This window comes from Furipterus horrens, unplaced genomic scaffold, assembly GCF_987537825.1.
Source record: "Furipterus horrens unplaced genomic scaffold, mFurHor1.1.pri manual_scaffold_5, whole genome shotgun sequence".
Lineage (NCBI taxonomy): Eukaryota > Metazoa > Chordata > Mammalia > Chiroptera > Furipteridae > Furipterus > Furipterus horrens.
Window position 1 is genome coordinate 158,452,577 of NW_028327175.1, and position 12,873 is coordinate 158,465,449.

General features: G+C 36.4%; 1 protein-coding gene across 4 annotated transcripts in view; it reads right to left on the reverse strand.

Moving 5' to 3' along the window:
* Nucleotides 1-12,873, reverse strand: part of HERC4 (HECT and RLD domain containing E3 ubiquitin protein ligase 4) — a 127,922-nt gene that overhangs the window by 82,466 nt on the left and 32,583 nt on the right. For all 4 annotated transcript variants that reach the window (XM_090278095.1, XM_090278097.1, XM_090278093.1 and 1 more), the window contains one exon: nucleotides 3,523-3,653. In XM_090278095.1, coding sequence (XP_090134221.1) covers nucleotides 3,523-3,653 — 131 coding nt within the window. The remainder of the gene's footprint in view (nucleotides 1-3,522; nucleotides 3,654-12,873) is intronic.

The window sequence follows — 12,873 nt, forward strand, 5'->3', positions numbered from 1 at the left end:
GAGAGAAACATTGATTAGTTGCCTCTTGTATGCCCTGAATGGGGGATCTGGCCCGTTACCCAGGCATGTGCCCTGACCAGGAATCAATTGGTAACCATTCAGTTTGGCAGGCCAGCACTCAATCTGTGCCACACCAGACAGGGCTATATGCATATAATAAAATAAAATAAAACACAGCAATGAAACTTAACGATGAGGAGCCATAGCTACACACATATGGATAATCAGGTAAGCACGTTAAAAAAAAAGTCTTTGAAGGCTACCTACAGTGTGATCCCATGTATCTGAAGCTAACAGTTGGTAAAACTATACTGTATAAGAATACATAATAAGTAGAAAAAAATTAAACAAAAAGTTCAAACTGAGTTAACTAGTCAAAGTATATTTTGCTTCTTGGGGTCTAATTTAAACCACCAAAGGTGAAGCTCAATTTCAAAGTTCTGACTCTTCTATTTACTCCCAACAACCAGGAATCCGGAGATCTGTATTCTAATTCAACTTTTACGACTAACTAATCTTGTGTTAAATAATTAATCAATCAATTTCCTCATTCTTTAAAAAAAGGAGGTGAAAAGATGGATCTATAATTTCCCTTCAAGTGTGATGCTATAGACAATAAATACAATATTATACACACATTATTAATATCTTGCCTCAGATAAAGAAAGGTGAAATAATCAGTATAAAAGATGCTTCTCCTGTTACTCTGACTCCTTAGTAACAAATTAGGCATTTAGAGGTGAAGTTCTTATAGATTACTAGATTCTTAAACAACTTATTAAAAAGAAATCCTTGCTTTGGAAAATGTAACTCAGTTGGCTGGAGCATCATCCTGTAAACTGAAAGGTCGCAGATTCAATTCCCAGTCAGAGCACATGCCTAGGCTAGAGGTCTCTCTCACTCCATTGCCCTCTTTCTAAAAATCAATGAGCATGTCCTTGGGTGAGGATTAAAAAAAAAATTCCTTACTTTCAATTGGAACTGCCGTCTTCCACTAATTTGAAGATGATAAACACAGCACTTCCGCCCAAGATGGAGGCCTAGACATACACGCTATGTCTCTCTCCCTACATAATTAAGAAGAAATACAACTACCTCAAAACTAGAGACAACCAGAAGTTTCAGAAAATCGAGTTGCACGGAAATCTAACAAAGATATAAAGAAGAAATACTCATCCAGACAGGTAGGAGGGGGTGAAGAGGACGCGGTGTGGTGGCAGTAGCAGCAACAGCAGCGGTGGCAGCAGCAGGCTAGCAGAAAACAGTCACACGTTTTAAAAAAGTAGGGAGGGACTCCTGGGGAGCACTCCCAGCACCAGACCAGACCACACAGCTCACGGTTCCAACGCCAGGTAAAATAAAGCCTCATTGCTTCTGACTGTGCAAACAGCCAATCTCTCAGTAGGGTCCGCTTGTTTAAAGGGCCCCAAGGTCCTAGAACGTCTGCAGACCCAGACACTCAAGGAACAACGGCCAGGGCAACAGCTAGAGAGGCGCCAGTCCCATACCGGAAGTGGGAGAAGTGCCTGGAAAAGGGGCGAGTGCTGAGCAAGCAGCACTGTTCCCTCTCAGACCCCTCCCCCGCATACAGCATCACAATGTGGTGAAACAGGTCTCCTGTTACTGACGAATACCTAAAGTTCCGCTCCTTACAATGCAACAGGAACGACAGCTCTACCTAACACACAAAAGCAAACAAACACAGGAACCTGTCCAGACGAAGAGACAGGGAAGTATGGCCCAAAAAAGAAAACAGATCAACGTTCCAATGGGAGAACTAAGCAATGAGGAGAAAGCCAACCTAACAGAAGTAGAATTCAAAACACTGGTGATGAAGATGCTCACAGGCTTGACAGATATGCTTAAGTATGGCAAACGCATAAGGGAAGAAGTGAAGGCTATGCTAAATGAAATGAACGAAAATCCACACAAAACTAATGGTGAAAGGAAGGAAACCGGGATTCAAATCAATGATTTGGAACATAAGGAAGAAAAAAACAGTCAACCAGTACAAAATGAGGAAACAAGGATTGAAAAAAATGAGGAGAGTCTTACGAACGTCTGGAACATCTTTAAACATGCCAACATCTGAACCATAGAAGTGCCAGAAGGAGAAGAGGAAGAGCAAGAAATTGAAAGCTTATGTGAAAAAGTAATGAATAAAAACTTCTGAAATTTGGCAATGGAAATAGCCATACAAGTCTAGGAAGCATGGAGAGTCCCAAACCAGCGAGACCCAAAGAGAACCACACCAAGACACATCATAATTAAAATGCCAAAGGTGAAAGATACAGAACCTTAAAAGCAGCAAGAGAAAAGCAGAGTTACCTACAAAAGGGTGCCTCTAAGGCTATCAGCTGATTTCTCAAAAGAAATTTTGCAGGCAAGAAGGGACTGGCAAGAAGTATTCAATGTGATGAGAAGCAAGGACCTACAACCAAGATTACTCTATCTAGCAAAGCTATCATTTAGAATGGAAGGGCAGATCAAATGCTTCCCAGACAAGGTCAAGCTAAAGGCAGTTCATCATCACCAAGCCATTATTATATGAAATGTTAAAGGTACTTATTTAAGAAAAAGATCAAAACTATGAACATTAAAATGACAACAAACTCACAACTATCAATAACTGAATTTAAAAAGTAAAAACAAAAACAAACTAAGCAAACAATAGGAACAGAATCTAGGTATGGGGATCATTTGAAGGGTTATCAGCTGGGAAGGGGGAAATGGGAAAAATGGCGAAATGGTGCAGGGAGTAAGAAGCATAATTGGGTGGTACAAAATAGACAAGGGATATTAAGAATAATATAGGAAAGGGAGAAGCCAAAGAACTTCTATGCACGAACCATGTACATGAACTAAGGAGGGTAGGATTGCTGGAGGGAAGGAGGTACAGGGCGGAGGGCAGCAAAGGGAAAAATATAATTGGGGCTACTTTAAGAACATAATCAATATGATATACTTTTAAAAATGACCAACACAAAAAGAAAGAGGAGAGGCACCCCTATATGTTCCCTAGGACTTTCAGAAAATATGAAGTTGTTCCATTGTACATGGAAATTTACAAAAAAAAGGTGATACTGTAGACATCAAGGGAAGGGCACTGTTCAAAAAGAAATGTCTCACAAATGTTACGATGGCAAAAACGGGCAGGTCTACAGTGTTACAGCATGCTGTTGATTTTGTTGTAAACAAACAATGGCAAAATTTTCCTGCAAAGAGAATGTATGTATTGAGAATGTTAAGTACTCTAAGAGCTGAAACATGTGAAGGAAAATGATCAAAAACAAAAGTATGCCAAAGGAAAAGGTACTTGGGGGTTCAACTGAAGTGCCAGCCTGCTCCCCACCAGAGATTCACACTTTGTGAGAACCAATGGAAAGAAGCTTGAGCTGCTGGAACGTATTCCCTATGAATTGACGACATAACAGGTGTCCAAAAAAAGGCCTCTCGTTTTTTTTAAAAAGCTCCTACATAATTGTGTTATAGAGACCAAAATACTCTTACATAATAGCTTACCTTCCACAAGCAATCTGAGTGACAATGCTTCCCATGAGTTCAAAAACTTTCCTTGGGTTTATTTCATGACTAGTAGAATTATGGCCCAACTGACCATACCCTCCAGCTCCAAAAGAAAACACTCCACCTTCCTAAAAAGAGAGAAAAACCCTTTATCATTAGGCCTGATAAACGAAAATAATCTTCAGGATATAAACTAATCTTTAATATGGAGCTAGTTTTTACTTTTATCTTCACAATTTAACAGATACCCAACTTCTTAAGGCAGTGGTTCTCAACCTTCCTAATGCCACGACCCTTTAATACAGTTCCTCATGTTGTGGTGACCCCCAACCATAAAATTATTTTTGTTGCTACTTCATAACTGTAATTTTGCTACTGTTATGAATCTTAATGTAAGTATCTGATATGCAGGATGTATTTTCATTGTTACAAATTGAACATAATTAAAGCATAGTGTTTAATCACAAAAACAATTGCAATTATATATGTGTTTTCCAATGGTCTTAGGCGACCCTTGTGAAAGGGTCGTTCGACCCCCGAAGGGGTCACGACCCACAGGTTGAGAACCTCTATCTTAAGGTAAAATGTCTGAAAATGAAGAGTTCCAGGCTCACGGCTAAATATTTTCACATATTTTTTAAATATTTAATTATGGTCTTGTCATTATATTTAGTTTAAGTCATAATTAAACAGATACTAACTAATAATTATTTTTGCACTGCCTTTTACTCTCATTATACTCTTGTTGAATCCCAAGTACACACCTATAAAATCTGACAAACCATTGAAGTGATACCATCTTCAGTTTTCAAATTATTATACTTCTAACATAAAAGCTCTGCAAATAGTATGTATCCAGAGTGCACAAATACAGCTATGTTTAGCACACAATATAAATGGTCTTTAAAAATTTTATTATTAAAGTATATAATTGGATTAGGGGTTACATATATAAAAGTAATCACAAGCACAATTAGTATTTTTCAATTGTTTTTCTCCCTAGTTTTAGCTATAACACAATTTATATCCTGCTTTATCATTTAATAGCCTAAGTATTTATACATATTGCTATTAAGTAAATTGAGTTTTTAAAACTTTTACCAAGGAAAATTTCAAATAAATATTAAAGACAATATATATTTAATATTAACCCTTATCAGATGATTTACAAATATTTTCTCCCATTCCATTGGTTGACTTTTCATTTTGTTGACTTTCCTTTGCAGTAAAATAGTTATGGTTTGCTGTAATACCCCATTTGTTTTCATTTTTGTTTTTGATACCTGTGCTTTTGGTGTCATATCCAAAAAATGATTACCAAGAGTAATGTCTAAGAGATCCTCTCCCCCCACCCCCCCCACCATGTTTTCTAAGTTTTTCAGTTTCAGGGCTTACGTTTATGTCTTTATTCTGAGTTACATTTTGTGAGTGGTGCAAGCTAGGGATCCAGTTTTTGCCAGCACCATTTATTGAAGAGACTATCCTTTGCCACTGTGTGTTCTTGGTGCCGTCAATGATCAGTTGACCCTCTATGTGTGGGTTTACTGCTGAACTATCTATTCTTTTTGACTGGTTTATATGTCTGGTTTTATGTCATACAGTTCTGTTTCAGTTATTCTTTTTATAATTTGAAACTAGAAAGCATGATGCCTTCAGCTTTTTCTTTCTCAAGATTGCTTTGGTTAATCTGGGTCACTTGTGATTCCCTACTAATTTTTTAATTGTTCTATTTGTTTAAAATTCCACTGGAATTATGCTAGGGATTGCACTGAATCTGTAGATCATTTTGAGTAGTATGGATACTTTAATACTATTAATTCTACCAATCCAAAAACATGGAATAGCTTTCCATTTATTTGCATTTTCTTCAATTTCCTTCATTGATGCCTTATAGCTTTCAGTTTACAGGTCTTTCACCTCATTTGGTTAAATTTATTCCTACGTATTGGGCTGGCCAAAAAGTTAGTTCAGTTTTAAGTAAAAAGACAAGTCATTTTTCATTTTCACCAATAACTTTATTGAACATATTTACCATTTTGTTCCACTACCTTCTAACATCTTTTTTTAAATGTTTTATTGATTATGCTGTTACAGTTCTCCCAATTTCTTTTCCCTCTGCTCCCCTCAACCCAGTGACCCCCCCTCCTTAATCCATGCCCATTTGTTGTGCATATAGTTCTTCTCAACATCTTCCTGTCTACTCCACTCCCTCCTACTATGCTTCTTAATTCCTGCATCATCTCCCTCTCTTTTCCCCCTTTCTCCTCTCCGCTGACCTCCCCCCAATATGTTCCCCATACCTATAATTCTTTTTTCACTCTCGTTGCCGAGTTTGCCTTTGTTTCGATTACCTTAGTTTCTGTTGTTGGTTGTTGTGATAGTTTTCATTTTAATGTTCATAATTTTGATCCTCCTCCTTCTAAACAAGTCCTTTTAACATCTCATATAACAGTGGTTTGGATCTAATGAACTTCTTCAGTTTTATTTTGTCCTGGAAGCACTTTCTCTGCCCTTCTATTCTGAATGACAGCTTCGCTGGATAGAGTAATCACGGTTGTAGGTTTTCGATTTTCATTACTTTGAATATTTTTCGCCAGTCCCTTCTTGCCTGCATTATCTCCTTTGAGAAATCAGCTGATAGTCTAATTGGGACCCCTTTGTGCATAATTCTTTTCTTCTCTCTTGCTGCTTTTAAGATGATCTCTTTATCCTTAATTTTTGACATTTTGATTATGTGTCTTGGTGTGGTTCTCCCTGGGTCCAGTTTTTCTGGAACCCTCGGTGCTTCCTGGACCTATAAGTCTATTTCCTTCCCCAAGTTAGGGATGTTCTGCTTATTTTTTCACATAATTTTTCAATTTCTAGTTCTTCTTCACCTTCTGGCAACCCTAGAATTCAGATGTTCATTTGCTTATAGCTGTCCCAGAGGTTTCTGAGCCTCTCCTCATATACCTCACTTTTTGGTTCCTCTTTCTGCACTGGTTTACTGTTTGTTCCTTCCCTATGTTCCGATTTGTTGATTTGATCCCTGGTTTTCCTTTCCTCACCACTTGTCTCACATGGGTTTTCGTTAATTTCAGCATGACTAGCCTTCACTCTTTCCCCGTCTTGTTCAATATCTTTTGTTAATTCTGTAAGCTGCCTTATGACTATAGCTCTGAACTGAGCCTCAGAAAGATTATCTATTTGTTCATAGGTTAATTCACATATTTGCTTTTTGTCGGCTGCGTGATTGGTATTTAAATCATGATTCCTGCCATCCTGACCGTTTTCATTTATCTTTCTTTCTTGGGCGGGGCTGTCACACCTACACTATAGGGGGAGGAGCCCCGTGCACTCAACACTACTGAGCAACCCTTCTGACCACACTGTGGTGCTTTGTATGGGGTCAGGGTCCAAGATGGATTCCTGCTGTTACTCTCCACTAGGAGACCGGGAGCCTCCTCCTCCATCCTCATGCCCGCTGGGCTTCACAGTCCGAGGCAATGGGGGTCTGCCTTCCCAGGTGTTGGAATCACAAGCTGACGGGTCTGGACTGCAGTTGGGGGAGCTCCCCTGGCGTTTCTGGCCTCCCCTTAAATACAGGTGTCTGTGCTTACCGCTGTCCTGCCTCCGTCACTGCAGCTGCCACCGGCAGCACAGCTTGATCTCTCCGCCCTGGCTTCGCCTCACCTACCCGTCCAGATGAGCACCACTTGTTTATAACTTCATACGCTGGACTTCCATGTAGCTTTATTTTCCGGAACTTCTGGTTATTTCTGGTTTTGCAGTAGTTGTAGTCCTTCTTAGTTGTGGAGGGAGACAGACCATGTCAGTCTAAGCCTCCATCTTGGCCAGAAGTTACCCTCTAACATCTTTCAGGCAACTTCATAATCCCATTTTCCCAAAACTTTTTATCTTTCTAGCAAAGATCTGTTCCAGGTGCCTTTTGCAGTCTTCCAGGGAACTGAAACTTTTTCCATTAGAAGAATTTTATAAAGACCAAAATAAATGGAAATCCGAAGGTGCAATGTCTGGTGAATACAGCAGATGAATCAGAACTCCCCGCCAGGCTGTAACAGTTTTTGCCTGGTCATCAAATAAACATGCAGTCCTGTGTTGTTACCCTGATGGAAGATTTAAGTATTTTCTGTTGACTAATTCCAGACACTTTTCGTCAAACGCTGCTTTCACTTGGTCTAAATGGGAACATTATTTGTTGGAATTAATCGTTTGGTTTCCCAGAAGGAGCTCATAATAGAGGACTCCCTTCCAATACTACCATATACACATCACCTTCTCCAGATGAAGACTGGCCTTGGGTGTGGTTGGTGGTGGTTCATTTCGCTTGACCCATGATCTCTTCCATTTTACATTTTGGTAAAGTATCCACTTTTCATCGCCCAGAACAATTTGTTTTAAAAACGGAATGTTTTCATTCCATTTATAGAGAATCACATGAGGAAATAGGGTCAAGAAGGTTTTTCTTCCACTTAACTTATATGGAACTCAAACATCAAAGCGATTCAATAACCAAGCTGGTGCAAGTGATTTTCAACGCTTGGTTTGGGTATGTATGTCAGCAATCTCCCGCATGGTAGAATATTGATTTTTCTCAATTAATGTCTCAATTTGATAGCTATCAACTTCAACTAATCTACCGAATGACCACAGGGCATCACCCAGCAAGAAATCTCCAGCACCAAACTTCTCAAACCACTTTTCACATGTTCAATCAGTCACAGCATCTTCTCCATACATTGCACAAGTATTTCTTTGCGCTTCAGTTGCGCTTTTACCTTTACTGAAATAATATGCTGAAAATGTTGCATATTTTCTTCTTTCAATATTAAAATGGTTACACAAAAATTCAACAATTTTGGTAAGTTGTTCTTAAACTGCACGCTGATATGACAGCTGTCACAATACAATCTTACAAAATTGTTTTGAATGCAATTAAAGACAACTAAGCACTACTAGAGTCATCTTACGGAAAACAAACAAACAAACCTTTTCGCCCAGGGAGCCTAACCCCACCAGCCATGGACCAGGCCACACAGCAGGAGGTAAGCAAGTGAACCAGTCCCTGGTGCCAAAAAGGTTGGGGACTGCTGTTTTAGCCAACCCAGTATTTCTTTTTATGCTACTATAAATGAGACTGCTTTCTTACTTTCTCTTTCAGATAGACTTTTCTTAGTGTATAGAAATTCAACTGATTTTTGAATATTGATTTTGTATACTGCAACTTTACTGAATCCATTTATTAGTTCTAACATAATTTTGTATTCTTTAGAATTGTCTATATATAATTATGTCACCTACAGAGATACTCTCACTTTTTTTCTAATTGGGATGCCTTCTCTTTCTTTTTACTGCCTGCTATGGTTAGAACTTCCACTACTACCCTGAATAGAAGTAGTGAGAGCAGGCATTCCTCATTTTATTCCTGATCTTTGTGAAAAAGCTTTCAGCTTTTCACTGCTAAATGATGCTGTGAGCTGTGGTTTTCTCATATATGCCCTTTATCATACTGGGTTACACTCCTTCTATACCTAAATTGCTGAGAATTATTATTACAAATGGATGTTGAATTATGTCATATTCTTTTTCTGAATCTATTGAGATAATTTTTATCCTTCATTCTGTTAATGTGGTTTACAACACTGACTGATTTGCAGATACTGAACCATCCTTGCATCCCAGGAATACAACCCTATTGATCACAGTGTATTATCATTTTAACATGCTGTTCAATTTGATTTTGCTATTATTCTGTTGAGGAGTTTTGTATCTATGTTTATGAGAGATACTGGACTGTAATTTTCTTTTCTTGTGGTGTCTTTGTGAGGCTTTAGTATCAGGATAATGCTGGTCTCATAAAACAAGTCTAGAGGATTTACTTTCCTTTCCATTTTTTGGAATAGCTTGAGATAAACTGGCATTTATAACTTTTTAAATGACAGAATTCACCAGGGAAGCCATCTGGTCCTGGGCTTTTGCTAAATCCCGTTAAGTTTGGGTATGCTGTGTTTCCATTTTCATTTCTCAAGATAGTTTTTGATTACCCCTTTATTTCTTCTTTGACCTACTGTTTATTCAGGAGTATACTTTTTAATTTTCACACATTGGAAATATTCTGGCTTTTCTCCTGTTACTGATTCCTAGTTTCCTATCATTTTGGCTAATAAAGTTAACTGACATGATTTCAACCCTCTTAAATTTGTTCAGACTTTTTTGTGACCAACGTGTCTGTCCTATATAATGTTTCATTGTGTGTTTGAGAAAAACATGTATTCTGCTGCTGCTAGATGAAATGTTCTGTATATGTCTGTTAGGTCCACTTGATATAAAGTGCAGTTCAGTACAGTATTTCATTACTGATTTTCTTTTGGATGATCTATTCACTGTTAAAAGAAGGTTACTGAAGTCCCCTACTGTTATTGCATTTTTGTCGATTTCTGCCTTAAAAATCTGTTAATATTTACTTAACTTATTTAGGTGTTCCTATGCTGGGTGTTACAGAGGTATAATGTTACATCTTCTTGATGAATTGACCCCTTCACTATTAATTTCTTAATATCATCTAATACTGAGAACATGTTTAAATTTTCCTGGTTATTTTATTACATAATGTCAGAAATCGTGTCCGGTTGTTGATGTTAAAAATAAGCAGGTCTAAAAAAATTTAAATTGTACGTCAACTAATGTTTTTGAAGTAAGTCACTGTGCTTTTAGCCAAATCCATCCTCATTAAGCTTAACGTTGCTGATCTTTACCTAGATCATTATTTCATTACAAAGTATAAAACGGAGGTTTTCTACTCTTATTTCTTCTGGATTTATTAGTTCGAATTCTTCTAAAGAGAATTTAATTCATCAACTATTAAGTTATTCTGAAATACAATTTGCTAGTAAGAGGCAGGAGAAATGGTTCTTATTCAAAATCTTTAGAAAAAGGAGTTGTTGTCCTAGAAACTTCCCGAGATAAGCAATTAAGTGTGCTTTTTATTAATTTGAGGAAGAGTATCATTATAAAGTAATGGGTTTTTATATATTCATTTACTGCAGTCATTATTTCTTTTTGTAGATCAATGAAAGTATCAAGATGCTCTTATGACATGACTTTTTGAGTTTTCATAACATACAATGTCCAAGACTATTCCTACCTAGAAATCCTTTGAGTATGGAGTCTACGACAATCTAGGAATGATCACTGCTTCCAGACTTTACATTGTTAATGACTTTTCTAGGACCTTAATATGGTCATGGCCAAAAAATAAAAAATAATCCTCTCATATTTATAAGAAAAAGAGTTTATAATGATACTCATTATCTTAGATCACAGGATTTTAATTTAACTCCTACCACTGTATATCTCTTTTCTCTGAAGCTGGAAATCAGTTTCTAATGACAGTAAAATAAATATTCATTTGCTTATCTTACTCTCCATATATTAAAAAAATAACTACTACCAATTATACTAACAATAAGATGACAGAACGCAGTTTAACCTTTCTTTGTGCATTGTTTATTCTCAGGCTATTTCCCATTAGTGACATACAACAAAATATTTTAACTTACAATCTAAAAGAATTATTCTTTCTGTAGTTGTGTCACTAGTTGTTTTCATTTGAAAATTTCAAGAAATGTTTAAGTACATATATTTGCTTTTTATTATAATAGTTTCTAGGTTCCAGAATCAAACTGTAAGGCAGGTACATTTGGTCTAGCTTCAGTATTTTTTTAAATGTAAATAAAATGTGTAACGTTTATATTTTACCAATTCTTATACAAAAGCAAACTATTCTATTCCTTCCTCTTTTGCCTTAAAAATATATCCCGAAGATCATTCAACATCATAATATAGAGATCTTCCTCATTCTGTTTTATAGATCGGGGTATTCCATGGCATGGAGTTACCCCGGTTTATCCAAAACAGGCTGCTATTAATGGACATTAGGATACTTCTACTCGTTCGCTATTAAGATAATGCCATAATAAGTGGTCTCATGAATACAGAATTTCCTATCTTTGTGACAGATTCTTAAAAGTGGGATAGCTAAGTCAAAAGGTATATATGCTCTGGCCAGGTGGCTCAGCTGGTTGAGCATCATCCTATGCCCTAAGGAATTGCAGGTTCAATCCCTGGTCAGGGCACATAACTAAGTTGCAGGTTCAAACACTGGTCAGGGTGCATGCAAGGAGGCAACCAATCGATGTTTTTCTCTTTCGCCCTCCCACCACCTCTAAAATCAACAAACATGTCCTTGGCGAGGGTTTTTTTTTTTTTAATGTATATTTATATGTGATTTGCAAATAAAACTCAAAAATTTTTGACACCTTTATAGTAGTCCTCATCCATTATCATGCACGTCATCTCATTTGCAGTTTTGTTTGTTTTGTTTTATTATTTTTTCCATTTTTTTATTGTTGCTCTATTACAGTTGTCCTATCTTTCCCCCTCATTTGTAGTTTTTAAAAGACTTTTAACATTTTTCCTAATGTCATCTTCCTAATGCAGGTTTTATGCAAACTGCTTTGTAAAGCAATCTTAATTCATTTGCAAAAGAATTCTTTTAGAAAAGCAAAAGATATATAGATATGCAACTATTCTAATGTAAATCAAGGCACAATAAACTTTTATTTTGGGGATATTTAAAATGAACTGATTTTGTTAAAAATAATATACATCAAAAACTCTAATAAGTAAGTATCACCAGCTACTTATTGGAAAGGAATACAGGAAATTAATAGAACTCACATTTTAAAAAACCTCAGTAAATATACATCCTAGGAAAATAAGATGAATAATTATTTAAAAGATTAAATTTTAAAAGCATTAATACTGTGAATCTTTCAACCACAAAATTAGTCTCAAGGAATGATATCATGCAAAAAATATTTCAACACAGCCTTATTTCTCCCAAATGCCAATGACAAAAGAAAATGACTAAAATATATAACTTGCCAACATGATTTAATAGGATTTTAGTGATTACATTTGTAATCTGAATTATAACAATCAATAAACTATAGTGATGATATCAGCACATAGGTACAGTAAAACTTCCTTACGATAGGGCAATATAAAATTTTTTTAAATTAACTTTTATAATTGTCATTATAATATTTTTAAATGAGTACACTAAAGTACTTGATACTGACAAAGAATAATTCTTATCCTCCTAGAATTCCAATGTGGGAGTATATAGTTTTATAAAGTCTGATTAGAATTTTATTTTTTTTCTTGCCAATTTTATCTACTATGCAGGACTAAGAAAAAGCAAAAACATTGATGTCTAATTTATCCAATGAAAACTTGCCAGTTCCTTTATGTTAACATGACTAGAATAAATAATATTCCTGGTAA